The sequence below is a fragment of the Lagopus muta genome, chromosome 1 (assembly GCF_023343835.1).
Source record: "Lagopus muta isolate bLagMut1 chromosome 1, bLagMut1 primary, whole genome shotgun sequence".
Taxonomy (NCBI): Eukaryota; Metazoa; Chordata; class Aves; order Galliformes; family Phasianidae; genus Lagopus; species Lagopus muta.
In genome coordinates this window covers 180,603,407-180,626,698 of record NC_064433.1, presented here as the reverse complement: position 1 = coordinate 180,626,698, position 23,292 = coordinate 180,603,407, and the positions used below count along the sequence as shown (strand labels likewise).

The 23,292-nt window shown below is 41.3% G+C and overlaps 2 protein-coding genes across 6 annotated transcripts in view; one reads left to right on the top strand and one right to left on the bottom strand.

Moving 5' to 3' along the window:
* Positions 1-702: 702 nt before the first annotated feature.
* On the bottom strand, positions 703-16,396 carry DCUN1D5 (defective in cullin neddylation 1 domain containing 5). Of its 2 annotated transcripts, XM_048950134.1 has the most exons (8): positions 16,016-16,396; positions 13,058-13,149; positions 10,919-10,989; positions 10,637-10,728; positions 4,845-4,953; positions 4,648-4,752; positions 3,732-3,834; positions 703-2,960 (listed from the first exon to the last, which is right to left on the bottom strand). In XM_048950134.1, exons 1-8 carry the CDS (start codon positions 16,093-16,095, stop codon positions 2,905-2,907), a joined length of 708 nt encoding a protein of 235 aa, XP_048806091.1. In that variant the 5' UTR covers positions 16,096-16,396; the 3' UTR covers positions 703-2,904. The 2 variants fall into 2 exon arrangements, with proteins under 2 accessions (XP_048806091.1, XP_048806101.1); XM_048950144.1 differs by lacking the exons at positions 10,637-10,728; positions 10,919-10,989; positions 13,058-13,149.
* Positions 16,397-16,503: 107 nt separating this feature from the next.
* The window catches only part of DYNC2H1 (dynein cytoplasmic 2 heavy chain 1), a 137,547-nt gene continuing 130,758 nt past the window's right edge, over positions 16,504-23,292 (top strand). For all 4 annotated transcript variants that reach the window (XM_048936129.1, XM_048936118.1, XM_048936140.1 and 1 more), the window contains exons 1-9: positions 16,504-16,763; positions 18,749-18,919; positions 19,476-19,611; positions 20,001-20,119; positions 20,635-20,779; positions 22,114-22,346; positions 22,631-22,765; positions 22,861-22,974; positions 23,126-23,237. In XM_048936129.1, the coding sequence (XP_048792086.1) occupies positions 16,575-16,763; positions 18,749-18,919; positions 19,476-19,611; positions 20,001-20,119; positions 20,635-20,779; positions 22,114-22,346; positions 22,631-22,765; positions 22,861-22,974; positions 23,126-23,237 (1,354 nt within the window). In that variant the 5' untranslated portion in view covers positions 16,504-16,574. The remainder of the gene's footprint in view (positions 16,764-18,748; positions 18,920-19,475; positions 19,612-20,000; positions 20,120-20,634; positions 20,780-22,113; positions 22,347-22,630; positions 22,766-22,860; positions 22,975-23,125; positions 23,238-23,292) is intronic.

The following is a 23,292-nucleotide window of genomic DNA, read 5'->3' as shown; positions in this document are numbered from 1 at the left end:
GTCATAGCTATGGCAGCATATTTCACTTGTGAACTTTCACCGTAAGATACGGCAGAAAAGGTGTCACTTCCTCATTTGAGAGATTAAAATGCACCTGAGCAAAGCAAAACTAAAATGTAAAGGTTAATGAAAGCATTCAGCTGAACTCAGTTTTGGCTTGTGGATGTGCACAAAACAGAACAAAAAATAAATAAACAACTTTTGGCACTTATCCACAGAAAGATGTAAGGTGATTTAATTAAAAAAAAAAAAGACAGCTAGGAAAAGTGACCAGCTCACAATGAAACTGTACAAGCCATTAGTTCACATTTAAACAATAAATCTGATTGCAGTTTAGAGCACAAAAACATAACTTAAAGTCCTATTTTATTCAAATTTGAAAAACTATATTGATTTTAAGTCGTTTAAATACATTCATTCCCAGTCAAAGTTTTACAGTAACTGATGATTTTCCATCACGCACACAACCAAGTTATAAATCCCTGAAATGTGGATTTATTAGAGGAATACTGATAAAACCTTAACAGAGATACAAATGATACATCACACAGCATCTTACACCTTAACTGTAAGTACTTGACTGTCTTGGATGGTAGATGCATCACTCCTACTGTTAGACACTAACACCAGCCTCTAAGACCAACTGGTTTAACTTGAATTCAGAACAGCTTGCAATTACCTAAAAAAGTGTGGGTTTTTTCCTTTTTCTTTATTTACCCCCAACCACACTAGAAAATGTTCAACTTCTACCTGTAATTCAAAACTCCTGGAAAGAGAATTTTCCAGTTATAACTGGGTCTAAATATACTAAGCTAGAAGAGTCACTGAAGTGAATTTTAGAAAGTCATTTCAGAATCAGTGCCCTTGCAGAGATTCAATATACAGCAGTACTTCCCTAGATCTAATTGGTGTATCTTTATCCTGTGCACCTCAGAAATTCAATTCACTGTTTTTGGGACTCTTGAAGTTACTCTCATTCTGGCACTGAGTTTCTGTATGGAAGGGCAATTTCCAAACAAAAGGCACTCTGTTACGGGAGAAATCAGAATCATCAGCAAACAGACAACCTGAAACCTATTTAAGAGAACTGCTGGAGTCTTTGCAAGGTCTGAAATTAAGTACTTTCCTTAAGAAAGGTGGAAAAATGGACCAGCTGCAGTGCATGGGTCTGCATGCACACAGACACTAGCCACTGTATGAGCACAGCGATCTGCCAGTATCTCAGCTTCTTCTTCGTTCCAAAGCTTTTTTGGCTTGGGCAGAACCATACCTCTAAGGCTCAGCTGCACTATCAGGTGACTTGCGGAAAGGCCCAGGGAACACCACTGACTGACAATGCCATCTGCAGCCCCAGCAGCAAGCAGCTTCAGAGAGTGGCAAGTAGCAAAGGTGTTCCTTTAAAAGAATGAGAGCATGGGCACGCTTCTATTTTGTTCCACTTCCTACTGCTATTTCTTCCTCTCTTCACCCTTCCCTCCCACTCTTCTCCCACCACTGAATAAAAATAAAAAAAAAATAATCCACTGTCTTGGGAATGAAGCTTTCCTTAATGATAGAAAAACTCACACTTAGTCTGAATAAGGGATGTGCAAAACAGAAGTAATTTCCCTGAGGCAAAGATCTTCAAGTCATGCCTAGCTTACATTGTCTATTCTCATTTCAAGCTGTTGATGTATTTGGCACAATGAGGCCTTGATCTGGAGTCTCATGGCATTATCACAGTCTAAATAATATAATTATATAATGAAGTAGAAGTTACAAATGCTTCATTCTCTCATTCCATTTTGTTTTCTTATATTTACTCATTAAAATCCTGTTTCTTCTCAAAGATGGCATTCAGATTCCTGGGCAGAAAGATGGAGTGACAACCTTTAAATAAAGTTGAAGTTTGTCACAAAAACTGCCTAAACAGGCAATCACAGTAATTATTGTTCTCAACACATGAATAACAGGGTAAAAATTAATAGCCTGTTACATACGGGTCAAAAACAGATGATTTAAGTCTTTCTTACATCACAGAAAAACTTCAAGAGAGGTAAAAGAAAGTCATGCTGTGAATGCTTCCAGTCTAAAACATGAAAGAAGCAAAGCTTGAAGGCAGGTCTTTCCAGCTTTCCCTTTTTATATATAAATTGCACTTCTTAAGTTCCAAAGCAACTCAAAGTCTAAGTTGTAATAGAAATTTGGAACTGCAGTACGGTATCAGAGTACCTTTGTTTGACATCTGAAGTACAGGTAACTAGTTTCCAGCTACCCTGCATCCACAGCCACACGTGAGCTCCACACCTTTCTGCTTAACAAAGCATCTGCCATTAAATGCCATGCCACTGGGTGAGTACAGAACAGAACAAAACAGAGCTTAAGGCCTTTATCTCCAGAAGGAGCTGAAAAGTGTGGCACAACCCATGACCAATACTTAATACTCAAATTAACACACCCCCACCCAGGGCTCAAATAATTAGTCACTCTTTCTAACGTTTCTTTCACAAGACAATCATACTGCCAGCAAGCAACAGTGCCAGGTAAGCATTTTTAAGGTCTCAATAAATCATAACAAAGGGCACTTCTGAGAAAGATCATTTTAAAGATTTGGTTCTAGAAATAGACACCACACTCACATTCAAGGGACATTCTTCACTTTTAGGCCTTTGTCACAAATCTGAATCTTTATTGTTCTGAAAGAAATGCTATAAATGTAAGACTCAAAACAAGAACTCCAACTTTCAGTCTCGGAAGAGGTGTGGTTCAAATGCCCATATCACATGTAACAAGAAAACTTCCTTAGAAAAGGAAAAAAATTACTGTAAAGTCTTTCATAAAAATGAAAATGCAATCCGATGTTTTTCTCATTAGTTTGTGTACAGGCGGGCACCAAAAAAACTTGCATTTTCTTTTGAATTCTTGCTATGACGCTTGACGAACTTTCTGCCATTCGACAAACTCATCCAGAAGTACAGGCCCTGCAAAAGGAAGAAACTCAGAGTAACATCTACCAGAGTCCTTCAAACATTTTCTCTTAACATACAGAGGTTAAAACTGAGCCTAGGCAACATGCACGTTAACCCTTACAGCCAAACACTTATGAAGACATGAGATGACTACAATCACTTCAATCCAAGGGTGGAATGAATAACACTACACACTGAACTACAAAAAAAGGTATTCTTAACACGCATAATAGGTGTGCTGAACTGAATGGAAAGCAGCAGAGTATATTCTAAAATGGGGCAAGTGACTCCTTCTTGCTGGAACTTCCAGAATTACACAATTAGAAACGCAGAATAAAATGGGAGATAACCACTGCAATTCAGTTATAGTAGGCCTGACTATCAGCTAAGTGTAGACTTCAAGCTCCCTAAAGCATTTCTCAAGTACCAGCAGCTAGGCTACTTTATAATTTAACTAGAATTCATCACGTGTAAGTGTAAAAGAAGAGTTTGCTATTTACAGTTTAGCTTGCAAATAGTGTTTTCCTGTAGTAAGCAGCTTTACTAGATCCTTAAGTGGATATAAGTTGGCTTAGGTACATCGTCATGCCACAGACTTGCTTCTAAAATTAGTACCTGCAGTTCAGAAACGAGTGGCTGTTAGGACAGTTATCTATGTGTTTCTGGAAAATAATTAGTTTTCCCTTCAAAGTACTGCTTCTGCTATTTAATGTACTCATGTTTTATGCCAATTAAAAATGCTAACAATAATAGCTGAATTAATGAAATGTTACGATTACTTACATGCACCATCTTCATCATAGTTGCTAAGATCTGCATGGACAGTTCTGCTGAACTCTAGCACATTGTACCACTGGTCCTTGTTCATGACTCTATACTTCGATTGCTAGGAAAAGAGTTTAATTTCAAAACATTAAAATGCCAACATTAAAATGCTGCACGTTCTTTCCAGTTTTCTCTCATTTGTAATCTTCACTCAGTTCCTAAAAAACAATTCAGTGGGCAACAACAGCTACTCTCTCCCTTGGTTTTCCACTTTTTAGAAGACTATGCAGCACATATTCTATAGCTCTAAAATTACAGAAAATAGTTTCTTGAAAGAAGATCAGAGCAAAACTGAAATAAGTTCACTGTATTCTGAAGCCTCAAAAACCTGTTTTTATCTTGCCCTCAAGTGAGGCATGCTTAGCACAGGTGCATTTCCAGAATGAACAGCTGCAGGAATCTTTTCTCCAAGATGTAAAGTAGCATTACTGTAAGGACACATACTTTCCTCCAACTTATCACTGATTTTATGTCCCAAGCCTAGTATGCTGAGCAGCATATATACATTTACACTACTAAATTGCCTGTGGCTAAGAAGAATCTTCCAGAGGCAGTCAGAGCTTAAGGTACCTACACATCATTATCTACAGAAGGCAGATTTGAAATTAACACGTGTAGCTAAAGAGACAGGCTCTACTAATTTTACCTTTATTGCCTAATTAAGATGGAATTTTGTTGCCTTCGATTGGAGAAGGGGAGAGAGGAAAAGTGATCTGTGATGTATATAAGAACATCACTGTTTCAGAAGGAGCCTGAGGAAGGGAAAAGGAGAAACCTGGATACATTCTTGACCCAAACACCACAAATCCTGAAATCTTCTCATGAAACAGCCCAACTAGCATTCTATCATTCTAAAACTCAAGGAAACGCCTACCTCCAGGTACTGATAAAATACTGAAAACAGTGGCCAAGTTCTTCCAAGCAGAAGCGCTAACATGGATTTTGCAGTATCAATATCAAGACTTCGCTGGTCTTTGTCCTAGAGTTACATAAAGAAAGCACAAGAACACTGAAGTACAAACTCACTGAACAACTCAAATTATAACTTCTCTAAGATGCCAGTAGCCTTACCCTTGCAAAATCAAAGGCATATCTGTAGATATTCTTAAAGGATGAGATGTCATTCAACTGTGACCGCAAGAAGTCAAATTTACTCTGTAACTTTTCTGTACAGTCACACCTTAAAATAAAGGAGAACAAATGGTGTTAGAAGTTCAAAACAAAACATTTAGACCATGAAAAATGCCAAGAAGAGTAAAAAAAAATAAAAATAAAAGTAACTACAATCAGCAAATTACAGAATCACAGAACTGTAGGGGTTGGAAGGGACCTCCAGAGATCATCGAGTCCAACCCCCTGCAAAGCAGGTTCCCTACAGCAGGTCGCACAGGTAGGCATCCAGGCAGGTCTTGAACATCTCCAGAGAAGGAGACTCCACCACCTCCCTGGGCAGCCTGTTCCAGTGCTCCGTCACCTCACCGTAAAGAAGTTCTTGCGCATGTTTGTGCAGAACTTCCTATGCTGCAGTTTCCGGCCGTTTCCCCTTGTCCTGTCTCCACTCACCACTGAAAACAGTCCAGCCTCGCCATTCTGCCCCCCACACCTTAGATACTTATAGACCTGGATCAGGTCCCCTCTCAGTCATCTTTTCTCAAGGCTGAACAGACCCAGTTCACTCAGCCTTTCTTCATAGGGGAGATGCTCCAGGCCCTTCACCATCTTCGTGGCCCTCCGCTGGACTCTTTCCAAGAGATCCCTGTCTTTTTTGTACTGGGGAACCCAGAACTGGATGCAGTACTCCAGATGAGGCCTTCCCAGGGCAGAGTAGAGGGGGAGGATCACCTCCCTCGACCTGCTGGCCACGCTCTTTTTAATGCATCCCAGGATGCCATTGGCCCTCTTGGCCACAAGGGCACACTGCTGGCTCATGGCCAACCTGTCGTCCACCAGGACACCCAGGTCCCTCTCCACAGAGCTCCCCTCCAGCATTCATAATGCTGTGGAGGTGATGTGAACACTGGACATGCTCAGAAATTTGCAGCTGACGACTGCTGAGGTTCTGTAAACAAGATTTTTTTTTTTAAAGTATCAGCAATATCAGCTTTTTAAAAATCCATCAACTGTACTTCTAAAAAAAGTCCTTCCATGCCATACCCATCATTTCCTTACCTTTCAATCATTCTTAACTTTGTAGACAACAGTACTCAACGTGCACTGAAGTGATACAGCCCTTACTTATAGCTAGATTCTGTTCCATACACCTTTGGGAAAAAAACCAAAAACTAAAAAACACTTCCAAGTCCATACCTGTGCAAGCAGCAGGATTCAACAGGTGCTTAGCAAAACTTAGTGAGGTCTGGGAGTGTTTTATGACTGATAAACACAAGCTCTGATAAGCCCGTATCACCTGGACTAGTCAGTAGCTATTGAACCGAAAACTCACAAGTTGAGCAAGGATTTACCAGTCTGTTAGTTGGTATGAAAACCCTTTGGTAAAAACCCTCTCTATTACTAATCCCAGGAAGGGAAGTCTTCCTGTACTTTACCTAGCAATCACTTCTTTCATAATAAAAAATTGGTTCGCTTCACCAACACTGGCACTGGAGAATGTAATTTACTCGTGTAAATCCTGTGGAAAAGGCTCACTCTAAAAGAACAGTTGTTACATTATAATCACATTTTATTTTTATAAAAATAACAGCTGTGTTGGGTTAAAAAAATCCACCTTCTTCTGTTCTCTGTTTGACAGAAGCAGTACTTTCATAAACACAGAGATATATGCATAAATACTTCCTCTGGGGTACCCGTCTGCCTCCTGGCAGCCTGCCTCTCAGAGAACATATTCTTTAAGGACTTGCACCAGAAGCCCTCAGCAAAGGGCATTTCAGGAGTCCTGCAGCACACTGCCAAGATGCTGCACCTTGATGGGGAACTTTCCCTGCAGCTGATATTCCTGTTCATCAGTTCTGCTAGTACATGCAAGCACACATGCAGGTCTGTCTCTATCAGAACAGCTGCAATGAGAAACATGTAATGATTCCAGCTAGTGAAGCCTTTTTGCTCAGTGGAACGCTTTTGTTATTGTCTCCAGCAGCATGTAGGTAAAGCAGGGCAAAGTCCAAGCTAAGTTTAGTGCTAAATAAACAATTACCTAATTATGTTCCGTATTTAAATTATAAGATATGATGTTTATATTATTAACAAAATAAACAACTTAAAACTCAACTGAGATTATCTATCATAAAATACACACAAACGTCAGCATACCTACGTCTCCTACAAAACACTTTGTTAAAGTTGCTCAAATATAAGTGTAAACACAAAGTGAAACTGCTATTATTGTCTATTCTGTAATTGGTAATATCAATCAGTACTGGTACCAGTGCTAACTGACATCTTGGTCAGCAACATGGACACTGGGTTTGAATGTGCCTTCACAGCAAGTCAGCCCACGACACAAAGCTGAGTGGTGCTGTCAACATGCTGAGGGAAAGTGACACCACACAGAGACCTGTACAGGCTGGAGAGAGATGCCCATGTGAACGTCATGCAGTTCAGCGCTATCAAATGCAAAGTTTTGCACCTAGGTTGGGGCAATCCCTAAGCACAAACTCAGGCTGGGCAGAAAACAGATTGAGAGCAGCATTGATGAGAAGGGCTTCAGGATGTTGGTTGATGAAAAGCTCAGCAAGAGCTGGCAATGTGTGTTTGCAGCTCAGAAGACCATATCATAGCTTCATCAAATGAAGCACAGCCAGTAGACCAAGGGAGGTGATCCTACCCCTCCACTTTGCTCTTGTGAGCCCCTACCTGCAGTATCACAAGTGGGCCCCCAGCACAAGGACACAGACTTGCTAGAGGAGGTCCAGAGGAAGGTCACGAGGATGCTTAGAGGGCTGGAACACCTCTCCGATGAAGACAGGCTGAGAGCTGGTGTTACTGGGGTTATTTAGGCTAGACAAGTTCTGAGGATACACTATAGAGGCCTTCGGATACTCACAAGTGGCTTGCAGAGTAATTGGGGGAGGAACTCTTTGTCATGGAATACAGGGATAACAGTTTAAAACTTGAAGAGGGGAGATTCTGGTTAGATGTTAGGAAGAAATTCTTTACTCAGAGTGAGGTGAAGCACTGGCACAACATTCTCAGAGACATTATGGGTGCCCCATCCCTGGAGATGTTCAAGGCATGGTTGGACGGGGCCCTGGGCAGCCTGATCTAGCAGGTGGCAGAACTGCCCACAGCAGGGGAGTTGGAACTACGTGGTCTTTAATGTTCCTTCCAATCCAAACCATTCCATGATTCACTCATACATACTATAACACAAAAGTAATTTCCTTAAAAAAAATTTAAGGAATAAATGAAAGCACGCTACATTTCAAGATGCTACTGCGGAGCTATTGTCAACCTATTTAAAACCCAGCAGTTTAATCGATCACATTCAGACACACTGCTCTGAGGTCTGATACAGGGACATATCATTTAAAGCCACTTCCACACTCAGTCAGTGATTCTGTTCACACTGGTGCACTAAGTAGTTTCCAAACCACTCTTTTATAAACACAGCTGTTTCTGTGTCTGCATCATGAAGATGACTGAGATCAGTGGGAATCAAGTTTTCATATTAAAAAAAAAAAAGTGCCAAGACAGTCCTTTATTAACAGCAAGTGCAGTGACAGCCTTCATATTGCAACTAGATGTTTTACTTTGTGGGTATGTGGAGCCCACAGCTGACAAACACACAAATCTCCTTCTCCACTATTTGTCATATACCTAGAGTTCAATGCTCGAGTTATTCAGTCTCCAAAAACTTGAAAGCAAAATGTAAGTAAGCAGTCACTTGCTAAGGGCTACTCAATTCATCCTAACGAGGCATCTAAAAGAGCTGAAATAAGTTGTGCAGCTGAGGCGCTCTGCTGACAATGAGAAGAGTTTCAGACATTCAGATGATTAGTGTAGATTCAGGGAACCAGCTTTCATATATATGTAAATGTCATGGACCACCCCACCAACATGACATACTAGAATCCTTGCTTCCATAACTTAAGTATGATCAACTTCCATTTAATGCATGATCCACCTTAATTTTGACAGTAAATACCATAACACATAGCTATTTTTCTCCTCTGTAAGAAGAAATTTCATCAGTGTATCACAAAGCCACAGATTAAAAGAAACAATCCTGCAAATGAAGAATGCTACTTCAAGATTCAGGCATTCAAATGTTGGCATTTAATTGCAGCCAAAAGCTTAGATTTTGATGTCTTCAGCTTTATGTGCTGCCATTCATAGAGCTCTAGCCAACCAACCCACAAGAGTAATTCAGCTGACCAAACCGGCCAGCACACCAGGCTTTGGTGTACACTGAACGCCACCTTACGTTCCAATGCATTCACCAGATCTAGAGAAACTGCAGTAAGAGCATAAGAAATCCAGCTGTTGCACATTAACCACACATTTAGATGTCTTGACCTGAATTCCACCCAGTGCTGACGATGCAATTACGTGACAAGGTATTCCACGCATTTTGAAATAAAGATTCTGTAGTACAGTTCAGACTTAAGACACATGCTGGGCTTTTAATACTTGCAATGTTATTTCTCCACGCAAAACTGTAATAATGCTGTACAAGAATATAATGATCCTGCTGGTCTAATAGCGTAAATCCTTCTCTTTCAAAACTTCTGTCAAACCTTTAACAAGAACCTGGAGTCCCCTGATCCCTGTAGAGCCCACTATTATGATCCCCCATTCCCAGAAAGCACAAAGAACACAAGTCTACAGATTTCTGCTTTTTTAAGCCATTGAGCCTTCAGTTCTTTCATATGAGTGTCACAGGTTGACCAGATGCTTAGCCTACAGCCTGGTGCCATAGCACTGTTTTGCTCCCCCCAAGTAACTGTTTTAGGCTTAGGTAGGTGCTTCAATTATGTCTGTTTATATAGAGATGCATAAAAGTAAAATATATATTTTGTCTTAAATACATTACATCTACAGGATGATGAGCTCTATTCTTAAAATGAATATTTAATTCTTAATTACACTAGATTATTACAGACAGAAATTAAGTCTACAGTATTGGCTCTGAAGAGTTGCCATACGCCATGCATGTCTGTGCACACAATCAGCTAGACTGGCTGATTTTTGAAGCCTTCTAGTTGGTATAAAAATTAAGTTCCTTATAGAATTGACTTATATTTATTTACTACAGTACATAAAATGAATACAGTTTAACTGAATGTGGTATCATAACAAGTCACCCTTGAAACATTAATGAATCCTAAGGTTCATAAATAACAAAACAACAGCTGAGCCTAGCCTCACCAAAAGCTAACAGTTATACAAACAGGCATCTCTTTAGCATTTAAAAAAAAAAAAAAATCCTACTCACAGGAGGATTTGAGAAATCTACTTATAAACTGAAAAAGCATCATTCAACTTAAGCAATTAAAAATGGCTTCTGACCTGCATCTAGTAGATAATAACAATAAACAGTAGATTATAGAAAATAGGCCTCATCTCTAAAGCTTGGATATCAGTAACCAGATTCTCAGAATACCAGTGCTGAGATAGAAGCAGATCTGAGATGTTCTTGAACACGTATCTGATAACTGGTATTTTAACATGCCATCAAAACCTGATTAAGATTAGACAAACTTTTAGTGAAGCCATCAGATTCCCAATCTGATGAAATACAATAGCTACTTCAGCTGGTGACTGAAACCAGACCTAAAAACCAAGAGCTTCTGTGTCTCATTGCCAACATACAAGAAATAGTGGGCAAGATTCATTAAGGTACAGGTATAAAAATTTAATAGAACATTCAAATTTGATATGTGAAAAACAAACAAAAACCCTCTTACTGTAATGAGGTCATCCCCTTTAACCATTCTTCCTTGGTAAAAAATCCCATGCTTTCAGCCTCTAGCTTCCAGGCTAAAACTAACATAATAATCTGGTGGAAACAAACAAGGGGAAAAAAAACGGAGTTAGTATGTAAGAAAAAATTGATTTCTAGACTTCTTTTGAAGAAAACTCCAAACATTCAAACAAGATATGCAACTCTGCTTACTGAAACGAAGAGCTGTACATGGAACTAAGTCTAATCCAGTAAAAGTGTGATTAGTATTGTGAAAGAAACCTACATTTTCAGGTTCGACACCAATGTCTTCACAGAACTTTTCCATTCCTTCAGGCCCCACAACATCGTCAGGACCTTCGGAACCAAAAACAAACCAAAATGAAATAGAAGTAACATTTAATGAATGTAAATTACATTTGAATTATCACATTCCAAGGTAGAATTAGACAATGTTTTATACTTATACAATGTTTTATAGCTTATATAAAAGCTATCTTTAAGAACACCGCATTACTTTATTAATTAGATTTTGTATTACAGCCATTGTATCAGCTGCAACATGCAGACAGGTATGAAATGCTTGTTAATGACATAGCTGTAAGGACCAAAAGCAAAAGGCATGCAGAACTGCTGTGAATTGCCTTCCCAGAACAGCGTACAACTATTTTATTTCACTTATGTGGGTTTTCAGAAGCATCCACTGAGCTTCACACAGACACAGCTAAACTCAGCGAATGCCATCTCTGCCCTATGAATAATGTTCTCCAAATAGTTATTTTACCAGCACAAAAACCCCTACATCTGTCTGACCTACCTGTTGGCATTATGGGTTTGCTCTAACATTGCAGATGACGATTCTTATAATAAATATTAACCCTTTATGAACAAAGCAGTATAATAAATCTGAAAAAAATGCTGGGCAAAAAGTAATAAAAGCCTTGGCTACAATGAAAAGAACTGAGATCAGAACACTTAATATTATGTTGTTACCTTTCACTTATAACACAAAGAATGCCTAAAAAAGCAGCAATAGATTGTATTTAGAGAGCATATACAGATACTGCAAAATGGATTGTTTCCCTGAGCCCCTCTGGTTTCAGCTATTTCTGCTAAGCCTGTTCCAAAAACTTCCAGGCAACCCAATATTATCAGGGGGCTTTCTGACATGCTGTTTTGTACACATTTGAGATCTTGATGTTAACACTGCTTTAATGAACATGAGCCCATGTAAACGGCAAAGGCTGTGTGCTCAAGAACAAAATACCACAGAATGTTTGAGAAATGTTGCTACTTTAAAAAAGAAAAAGAAAAAAAGCTGTTCTGTTTCTCTGTTTAAATTATGAAAAGATACAAGATATGGCATATTTAGATTACTGGTTAACTAACAATTATGACTCCCTACAATGAATTCTTGATTGAACAACAATAAAATATATAAGCCTTAAAAGATTAAAGGCACTTGAGTTACTTGCATTGTAAGAAGAAAATAAACAGAACAGAGAGGAAATTTTCCACAGGAAAGACTTCAAAACAATACAGCTCAAATCTAATTGAGAATGCAGATTACTAGAATCAAGAGTAGTTCATTACTCTGGAAACACTGTCAGTAAGGGACTGGTTTTGAATCATAGCCTCAAACCAATCCCTGTAAGATAAAACACCAGTTCATTTCATATTGAGAACTGAGGCAATAAAGAATTTTAGTCACCACTTAGCTAAGATGGACTTTAGTTAGTGACTACGTAAGAAAAGAAACTGATCATAGTTTACAGATGCAGAATTTCTAATCATACTGCAGTTTATTTACTAATTATAATTGTTCAGTGAGTGCTGCAATATACATTAGACATTTTCTCAAGGCAGCTACTACTTGGGTAGTGAGTTAATTTATTCACAAGAGGGTACTTCCAGCACTTGTGAACAAGACCTTGGTTATTTATGACATAAAACATGTTAGGACAGATTCTCAGCAGAACCAGTATAAACATCTATCAACCTTTTTCTAAAAGATGAAAACATGGAGCTGAGATCATTAATTGTTATTTCATTATCATTCCAATTTGATTACAAACAAGAACACTGGAGAAATAAATTTCTATCTAAATGCTCATGGTCCCAACTTCTACTTGTCCTTTCCTAATGAGCAGCAGAATCCCTCAGTTCAACACTGCATACCATGAAACATCAGTCATTTTATTTTGACAAATGCCATGTAAAATTATGAAGCACAGAGGAAGAAGAGAAAAACAAGAAGACAAAGACAAGAAGAGAATGTGCTAGTAAAAGCCAAATGAATTCAAGTGTATATGGACATACTTACATCTCCATGAGGACACAAAGCAAAAATGCAAATAATATCTGACGTATTTATTTGTTTTAAACAAAGCCATGCCATTTTAAATAAGAATATACTGCATATTACCTGCATATTCATGAAACCATGCTAGGCACTTCTTGCTTGAAAAATGTTCCTCTCCGCTTATTACTTTACCAGATGCTTGTGACCTGCAATAGCTTATAGAAACAGAAGGACAAGAAGTGTCATTTTAATGTGAGAAATGGGAAACCAGTTACATTCTGTTTATTTTTTACCTCAAATTAAGCCAACTGTTTAATGAAGTCAATATACACAAAAAAGCTGAATTTAAGAGGCAATTGTCAGTCGTCCTATTTCAACACTCACTGGAACAAGGAATTACCTCGGAAAACAACCTTACCTTAGTCTGATTTATTCCAACTATGACTTTTATTGATATGCTGAAATACTGCTACCTGATAGATGTTAAACCAAAAATCCACATGCAGGTGTTCAAAACGTCACCTCTTAGTAACTCAAATGCCTTAGCTACTCACATACACACACACACACACACACACACACACACAAATATATGTAAGACTTTAATGTTGGTCTCTAATAAACAGCATGATCTTCAATCAAGGGTGCTGAATATGCACAGATCCAATTTAGGTCATCAGGAGCTGCAGTTTGACATATTTAAAAGTCAGGCTATTTATATTTAGGCACCCAAATTTGGGAAGAAAACTCGGTCAGCTTGTTTATATTAAGCATGTAACTAAATCTCTAAGTTCTATGGCTGTTTGGTGCACATACAAGAATAGTATTATACAGCCTATGGAAAGACCCAAACAGCTGTGCACAAGCAGCTCCCACTCCCTACATTACCTTCCTTATGTGCCACAATATCCTTTTCATCTAGGAAGCCAATTTTTGTAACTTAGCATTCTTCAAAAGAATGCACAACATAACGGATTGTTTCCAGTAAAAACATGACTACATGAAAACATCTTTATTCAGTAAGAAGCACCTTTACAAAGCATTCTCCTCTCAAACAGAGTACTTCTAGAATGTGCTATGATTACTTCTAAGAACTTGGTGAAAGTAGTTGGAGCTGCATAATTTTAAATCCCCTCATACCAAGACTGCCATTTTAAAAATAAAAATGTCAAACAAAAAAAGAATGGCTCAATTCTAAAGGTGCTGGTCAATTTCAGCTCCTACATATTGCTTTAAGCTTCCCTAGGAGAAAAAGCAGCACTAAGATGAAGCCTTAAGTTCTGAAAGCTACAATTCAAGGTATACAACACAAATAGCCAAAGGCCCTTAACAACACTAGTCACTACGAAGGAAGAGCCATACTACTGTGTGTTGGTTTCAGTCACGTTAGCATATAGCTATTTCTATAGACATATAGATGTTTCATTAAATAATATTAGCAATATATTGCTGCATTTAAACACTCCATTAGAAATGCTCCTATCTTCACCATTTTGTGACCAGCTAATACAAATATTCATTTTTGGTTATCAGTGTTCAAGAACTGAAACTGGAACAGCTGCAGAGAATGGCTATGATAGGCAAGGAAACTGAAAATCTGTCATACAAACCAGAAGAATTTAGACTGCTTCACAAAGTAAAGCATCAGAAAAGACAAATGCTCACTCCGAATGCCCTAAGAGGTGGAACCAAGAGAAAGAAGCACTACATAAAGCATGACTCAACTATCCCTTCCAACTCAGGCTGTTCTATGATTCCATTACAATGTTAGCAGAACGGTTATTAAGTAGTGGCTCTGAATAAGTCCAGACTGAAAATAAAAGATCATCAACACCCGCAATAAGTGGCCTCTGGAGCAGTTATCCACAGTAAATAGTCATAACAAAATAGAAGCTGAGGTGCTTCTGCTCTAAGTTCAAGTTTGGTCGACCTAAGAGGAAGAGCCTACGCCGCAATTTCTTGCAAAAGCCATTCCCGTAGCACTGATTTCAGAAGTCTGTTGTTGTACTCTAATGTCTTCAGGATGTTTATTGTAACTGCTACGTTACTATTATGCTTGGAAAGTTCTCAGAGATAGAGAACCCCTGCGGTTTCTTACAGAAAGCCACATGGGATGCTCCTGCTGCTACGCTGTAGCATTCTAATGGCCATTTTCAGGCACCATGGCTCAAGCGGCCTCTTTATGCATGTCAATCAACAAAACTCTTTTGGATCTGGACAGTGAGATCACATCTGGAACACTGTACAGTTCTGGGCTCCTCATTTCAAGAAAGACATGGAACTCGAGCGAGTCCAGCAGAAGGCCACAAAGACGATGAGGGGCCTGGAGCATCTCCAGCATGAGGAAAGGCTGAGAGACCTGGGGCTGCTGAGCCTGGAGGAGACTGACGAGGATCTTATCACTGTTGATAAACATCTAAAGTACAATCACTGTTTATAAATAGCTAGAGTACAAGGCTCAAGTCGATAGGACTAGGCTCTATCCAGCAACATGCAGCAACAGAACTAGGAGCAACAGGCAAAGCCTGGAACACAGGAAGTTGGGTACAAACATGAGGAAGAACTTCTTTACTGCCAGTGTGACAGAGCACTGGAACGGGCTGCCCATAGAGACTGGGGAGTCTCCTTCCAGCCGGGTGCTTTCCTGTGCAACCTATTGCAGGGAACCTACTTTAACGGGTTTTATTACCTGCCTTTATTAATGAAACCGTTCCCGATTTTGCTTAGGGGCACACTGACCATTTCAGCGCCGGCCCTCCGACTACAGCCAACGGCACGAAAGAGGAGAGCAGCCCGCAGTAGGCGAGAGCTCAGGGCGAGGCAGAAGACAGGCTGCACTCGAACCCCACGCTACAGCGGCAGGCAAAGCCCGCACGGGACACGAGCAGCTCCGCAGCGCTCCTCCTGCGGCTCTCAGCGGCCGCCGCCAGCACCGCCGCGGTCGGGCAGACGGGCGGGGGGGGGGCGGAAGGGGGGGGGGTGGCGAGGGGGGGCGATCCCCGCTCCCCGCCCGCCTACCGGCGCGAGACCCGCAACCGGTAACAGCCGCCGGAGGCCCGGCCCGCCGGCCGCAGACGCTACCTGCCGAGTTTACACTTCTTGAGGCCGGTCTCGTCCGCCGCCGCCGGCCCCGAGGATTTTCTCTTCTTCTTCACCGGCATCGTTCTGCTCCGGCCGGGAGCCGCCCCGGTGCCGGGGCTCGCCGCCTGGGCCCCCCGGGCTCAGCGCTCCTGCCGCTGCTGTCGGGCGAGAGCGGAGGCGAGAGCGGCCCCGTCTCACCCCGCTGCTGCTGGTCCCCTCCCCGCTGGGCTCGGCCGGGTCTAGTTGGGTCAGGCCGGGCCGGGCCAGGCCGGGGCCCGCCGCCGCCGCCGCGCCGGTCCGAGCAGTGAGCTTCGCGCCCGGGGCGGGAACGGGGAACCGGGCGGCAGCGGCTGCGGAGGGAACGGCGGCGACCCGGACGCAGACGGCACGGACACGGAAGTGACAGCGCCGCGGGGGGGCGGGGCGTCCGCGGAGACCGCGCCCACGGGGGAGGGGCGGTGCCGGCCGCGCGCTTCCCTCCTCTCGGGGACCGCCGCCATTTGCGGTCGCCATAGAAACGGGGCCCGGCGACGCCGGGACGGCTGCGGGCTCCGGAGTCATGGCCGCGGAGGCGGACCCGAGGAAGCGCTTCATCTCGGCCACGGCCGCGAACTACTTCGGGCTGGACCCGGCCGCGGCTCCCGCCGCCCTCCGCGCCCGACCCGAGCTGAGCGGTTTCCTCGACGACGGCAGCGAGTTCCTGCTGGTCGTGCAGCGCTCGGGCGGCGGGCTCAGCGCCTCCAACAAGGTACGGCCGTGCGCCGCCTGCCCTCGGCGGCCCGGGCCGTGTGTGACGAGCGCCGTGTGACGAGCCCGCTCGGCGGGCTGCCGTGAGCGGAGCGAGGTTTGGCGGTGTGCGGCGCCCTGCTGAGCGCCTCGTCCCGGCGCTGCGGGGTCGGTGTGCGGCCAGCGAGCTGAAGAGCGGCGGCAGCTAGGGGCGAAGCGGGGTTCGTGTGGCCTCTCGTGCTGTTGTGCCGGTGGGCTGCGGTGCCCGATGTGTCGGTGCGGCTCTTGGTGCACTGATGGGTAGCGCTGTGAGCTGTGAACTCATGGGCTGGGATCTACGTAGAATCATACAGTGCTTTGGGCTGGAAGGAAGGAACCTCAAAGAGCGTCCCGTTTACAACTCCCTGCCATAGGCACGTTGCCACCCACCAGGTCAGGCTGTCCAGTGTCCCATCCAACCTAGCCTCAAGCCCCTCTGGGGATAGGGCGCTACAGCTTCTCTGGGCAGCTTGTGCTGCGGCCTCATCACTCTCCAAATGTAAAAATTTCCACCTAATTTCTGATCTAAATCTCCTCTCTTTTTAGTTCAAAGCCATTTGCCTTAACCTGTTGATGGCAGACCATGTAAAAAGCCAGTCTCCTTTCTGTTTCTGTTGAGCTCCGCTCAAGTCCTGGAAGGCCATAATGAGGTTTCCCCAGAGCATTCTCTTTTGTAGGCTGAACAAGCCCAGCTCCCGCAGCCTTTCCTCCTAAGAGGACGATCCTCTAGTCATCTTCTTGGCCCTCCTCTGGACCTGATCAACAGCTCCCTCTTTCCTGAGCTGGGCGTCCCACGCCTGTATGCAGGACTCCAAGTAGAGCCTCATGAGGGTAGAGTAGAGGGAACCATCACCTTCTTGTCCCAGGTAGGAGACGGCCACCCCTCCGTTGATGCAGCCCAGGACACAGTTGGCCTTCCATGCTGCAGGAGCACACTGCTGGCTCTGGCTCATGTCCAGCTTCTCCTACACCAGGACCCCCGAGTCTCTGTCCATAGGACTGTTCTCAATGAGTTCTTCACCACATCTGGTGGTGCAGACTGTCAAGCCCAGTGCATTAAATATTTAAGAACATTCTTTTGTTTTATGGATTCTTTTTTTGCCACAGATTTCAGTACATATTTTGAGGTAATGTTTAGAATTGTGACCATAAGTGGAAATGTGAAAGTGACAAGAGCTGTGGAACAACTTAATGATTTTACTGATGAAGAGGCATGCCTTTATTTGAATTATTCATAAATTACAGTAGAATTCTATAACTGCAGACTTGGGCAGTCAATACTGAGTATTTAGAACAGTGTTTTCAAAGTTATGCAGTGTAAAAATGTGACAAAAAAAAAACCAAACAAACAGATAAGGGTTTAAATCCTTCTTGTTCAATCTTCTCTACACACAAACGAGAGTGAGTTTCTATTTTGTCCACAGAAAATGGTAAGTGAAGCTTTCAAAATGAAAAATAGGTATTTGTGGATATTTTATGATGAAAAAGTGTTGGAATTTACATTTCACGTTCTTGCCAACTCAGGTAGGACTATAATAAAAATTTTGATTTTCTGTGCAAATTAAATACTACCAGGGTGTTATGGTACTGGAACAGCACCAGCAGTACCAGGTGCTGGAACAGGCTGCCCAGAGAGGTTGTGGATGCTCCAACCCTGGAGGTGTTGAAGGCCAGGTTGGATGGGGCGCTGGGCAGCGTGGTCTGGTATTAAACGGGGAGGTTGGTGGCCCTGCATGTGGCAGGGATTTGGAGATACATGATCCTTGAGGTCCCTTCCAACCCTGGCCATTCTGTGATTCTCTTTATCAGAACCTGTATGGAATAATGTGGTATTTTATGTTATTTTCCTTGATGTAAAACATTTATTTAAAGAGTAATCTAGTATAACATGCAGTCAGGGAGAGTTTTCTAAACAAATGCTGTTTTTTTTTTTTTGTCTGTGTGCTTTTTTTCCTTTCACTATTACAGATTGAAACTACTGATTCAAAGAATAATGTGCTGGTGTTCTTCAAGCTGCGACCTGATGTAATTACAGAAGATAATCTTCACAGTAATATCCTTGTGTCATCTATGCTGGATTCACCAATTAACAGCCTTTATCAAGCTGTTAGACAAGTTTTTGCACCGGTATTGCTAAAGGTGAAAAATACACTGATTTAAACAGTCTGTAGATTTAAATTGAAAAATCAGAAATCCACAGCATATCTTAACTATTCTGACATATATTTTTGAGTGTAAGATATTTATATATTTTAAGAGGTTGAGTAATGAAAGATAGTTCTAATTTCTGAGTTAAAAAAAGACACTTTTGCCATAGCACTCTGGGTAATGGGAAGATTCTTTCTGGTCATGTGTGTGCCTGACTAGAAATGTGGAATCCACAGGACTTTGTTTACTGTAGCTGGGGGCAGAAACAGAAGATGCTGTTCCTTGACATTAATTGTAGTGTCTCATTATGTGGGCAGCTGAGTCGCCATCCTTGGATGTGTTTAAAAACTGTTTGGATGTGGTGCTCTGGGACATGATTTAGCAGAAGGTTGTTAGAGTTGGGGTAGTATGGTTAGGTTGCAGTTGGATTGACGATCTGTGAGGCCTTTTCTAACCTGAGTAATTCCACGATTCTATGATTCTATTTTGATTAAGGGGAAATAGCAGTAATTCTTCCGAGTCACATCTTGTGACATTTTTACTGTAGGATGAAAAATGGAGTAAAACATTGGATCCCAAACTCCAGAAACTTCTAAGCGAGCTCGAAGCAGGTTTGAGTACTGTGCTCAGAAGATCAGATCCTAATTGTACAGGAACAGAATTCACTGAAGATGATGTGCAAGGTTTGTTTGGCAATTATGCTTTTTATAATTAGTTATCATGCTATTAATACCACTAATTTTGTAGTAATCAACATTATTAATTATATTGCTATAATAAATGCAGCTGACTTCAAATTGGGAGTAAATCGTTGATAGACTGAATTTTCAGTCTTCATAATCCCAGTGCCAGCAGAATTGTGCAGCATCTTGTCATCTGTAGTTTGGAACTGGTGGTGGTCAGCTCTGGTCTCTTGGTATGAACTTGATGCTGCATTTCATTTGAATCAGAAGTTGAAGGGTAATCAGGGAATTCTAAGGCAAAAATTTACTTTATAAGTATGTTCTGACTGACAGTATTTAGTGAACATTCGTTTATTCTATATTTAAACACACTCTGTTCTTATCTGCAGCTATCCTTACACCAATAGATGAATTTCAGTTCTGGAAAGAATGTGCTCAGCATGGAAATAAATTGCATGGTAAAGAGAGAGCTTCTCATTTCAAAGACCTATTTGAAGACCTTGCAAAAGTATGTTCTCTTTTATATAATCAGTGATATTTTTTTAGACATAGTTGAAAAGAGATCTTATGAAACGCAAGGCAGTGCATATTATAATTTGTTCAAAGATATGACTATATGGCTATTTAGTTAATTTTTCTTAGGCAAAAAACTTGACTTAAAATGTCATTTATGTAGTACCAAGTGACAGTGGTGCAGGGGAATGCCCAAAGTTAACGGGGAGGAGATCTGACCATTAAATCCTAACAGCTGCTGTGGAGATATAAGAATGCTACAGTTTGTTCATGCTAACTGATTGTATTGTGCAAAATTTTAGGAGAGCACTTGGTTGAACTGAGCTGCTGTTATCAAATCGTTCCTTACATGAATAAGCTTAAACTAATATTTAATGTTTTTTTGAGAGGATTCTTCCATATCCTATTATGCAGCAGACTACAGGAAATTATAGCAATTACTAGCTGCTGTAAAGTATAAATGTTTCTATGACATTATTTGCAAAGTGATTATATTTATTTTTTTCCTAGCATTATTACAACTTAGATAGTCTCTCATTACTTGAAGTTGTGGATTTAGTGGAAACCACTAAGGATACTGTTGACAATGTATGGAGGCAAACAGAACATGATCCTTATCCACAGCCACGCATGCGTAATCTCCTGGATGTAATAGGTAAATCCTTATGCAGTTTTTATTAAATAATAATTTGAGGAAAAAGTAAAATGAATCTTTGAGCACACATCTTCCTCCTTTTAAAGACCCCGCTGCTAGCTTACAGTGTTAAGATGCTTGCACGTTGTAATTAAGATCCATCAATATTATTTGCTTTGTGGTGTCCAGTAATTAAACCAGTTGTGGTTGATATTTTCAGGTAATTGGGAAGACAATAAATAATATCAACATGGAGATTTATACCTTCCAGCCTGTGGATTATGTTTGTCTTGCCTCTGTTAGGGTTAGGAGCTAACCAACTGGAGAGGAACTCTGCAGAGAAGGACCTGGGTGTTCTGGTGGACTGCAGGCTGGCTGTGAGCCAGCAGTGTGCCCTTGGGGCCAAGAAGGACAATGGTATCCTGGGGTGCATTATAAAGAACATGTCCAGCAGTCCAGGGAGGCGATCTCCCCCTCTACTTTGCCCTGGTGAGGCCACATCTGGAGTACTTTGTCCAGTTCTGGGCTCTCCAGTTCAAGAAAGGCAGGGAGTTTCTGGAGAGAGTCCAGTGCAATGCCACAAAGATGATGAGAGGTCTGGAGCATCTCTGCTACAAGGAGAGGCTGAGACCTGGAACTGGAGCCTGGAAAAGACTGAGAGGGCACCTTAACAATACTTTATTAATATCTAAGTGGTGGGAGCCAAGTGGATGGGGCCAGGCTCTTTGCAGTGGTGCCTGCTGACACAACAAGGGGAAAGGGCACAAACTGGAACACAGGAAGTTCCACAGAAACAAGAGGAAAAACTTCTTCACTTTGAGGGTGACAGGTCTGGAATAAGCTGCACAAAGAGATTATGCAGTCTCCTCTGGAGATATTCAAAACCCACCTGTAGGATTTCCCGTGTAACCTACTGTAGGAAACTTGCTTTAGAATCATAGAATCATTTCAGCTGAAGGGAGCATTGAAGGTCATCTAGTCCAGCATCCCTGCAGTGAGCATGTACATATACATCAAGCAGAGGGTTGGATGAGCTGGTCTTCAGAGATCCTTTCCAGCCACTATGATTCTAGGTTTGACTCCTTGTCTTTTTTTTCCCAGAGGGTAAAATTTAATTGCATAAAAACTCAAAAGTGGATTCAGTTTGTATGGAAGTGAGGGCAGGACGTGCAGAGAGGTTGCTTTCCTCATTGTCATGACAGCAGTCCCACATCTTTGCGCCACTGTAAGATACTGAACTTTCCTGATGCTGTTTGCGTGTGTAGGGAGGAGTTACTGTAGTTGGAGCTCGTTGTGAGTTTAAAGGAATTATTTTGGATAAAGAGTATATTGCTTTTGCCTACTTTGTGTTCCAGGTAGCTGTCTGGGTAGATATGTTCAGAGAAAACTAACAACTTTGAATCTGTGGGAGGATGCTTTTCACATTGTTAAAGAAAATACAAAGGCTGGCATCTTAATTTGTGAGCAGTGGGTGTCAGCTTGTGAGTACTTAACTGGACAGCTATGGCAACGTTGTACTCTGCATCAATGGAAAAATGAGAAGTATATCCCTGAATCATTAATTGAACTCTGCAAGCGCCTTGATGAGGTAATGCTCATTCTTTTTTATTTTTAATTTATCACTTATTACCATGTAAGACTACTTATTATAATCTATTTCACTGGACACAATTAAATGCTGTGGTTTTAAGTTAAAAAAGGAAAATAAACCACTTCTTATAGCCTTTTCAGAGCAAGCATTCTGTAAAAAAGCTTGTATATGCCTTTAAAAACTTACTATAAAAGGTAGAGGGACATCATGCTGCTTATGTGCTTTTGCTTTAAATGTAAGTTTTATGTATGTCGAATGTATAATTTATTTTCCTGTTGCAGGTGTTAACTGTTAGAACACTGCATGAAAAACTGACATACTTTTTGCCATCTGGAGAACAAAATGATCTACACCTTGCTCACGTGTTCGAGCCCTTTGCTGGCCTAAATCCTGTACACTGCAATCCTTATACAGAGGTATATTGCTTGTTTTTAATTTATAATCAAACTTTGTCTTTTTTATTTATTTATTTGAATGCTCTTAAACTAACACGTATACTTGTTACCTGTAGCCATTATGGAAAGCTGCTGTCTCTCAATTTGAGAGAATTATTGCACCCGCAGAACAAAAAATGGCAATCAAACTGAAGAAATTTATTTCAGAAATTCAAGACAGTCCTCAACAGGTACAGTTATTTTTGCAATCTGAAAACCTCCCTACAGACAAAGTTGCTGTATTCAGAAGCAGTAAGTTTTAAGCAAAGGAATAAATACTTACAGCCAAAGATTGTATTTATAAACAGCCATAAGCCAACTCTTTAAAATTTCATATTTCAGCTTCTTCAAACATTTCAGAAATATAAGGAACTGATAAAGCATCCAAATACAAGCAAAGAACTGCTTTTTGAAAGGGAAACATTGCTAGCAAGACTTCAAGATTATGTCAAAGGTAAAAGTTATCTAACAGTCTTAAATTGCATTAATATTTTTGCAAGTAATAGAAT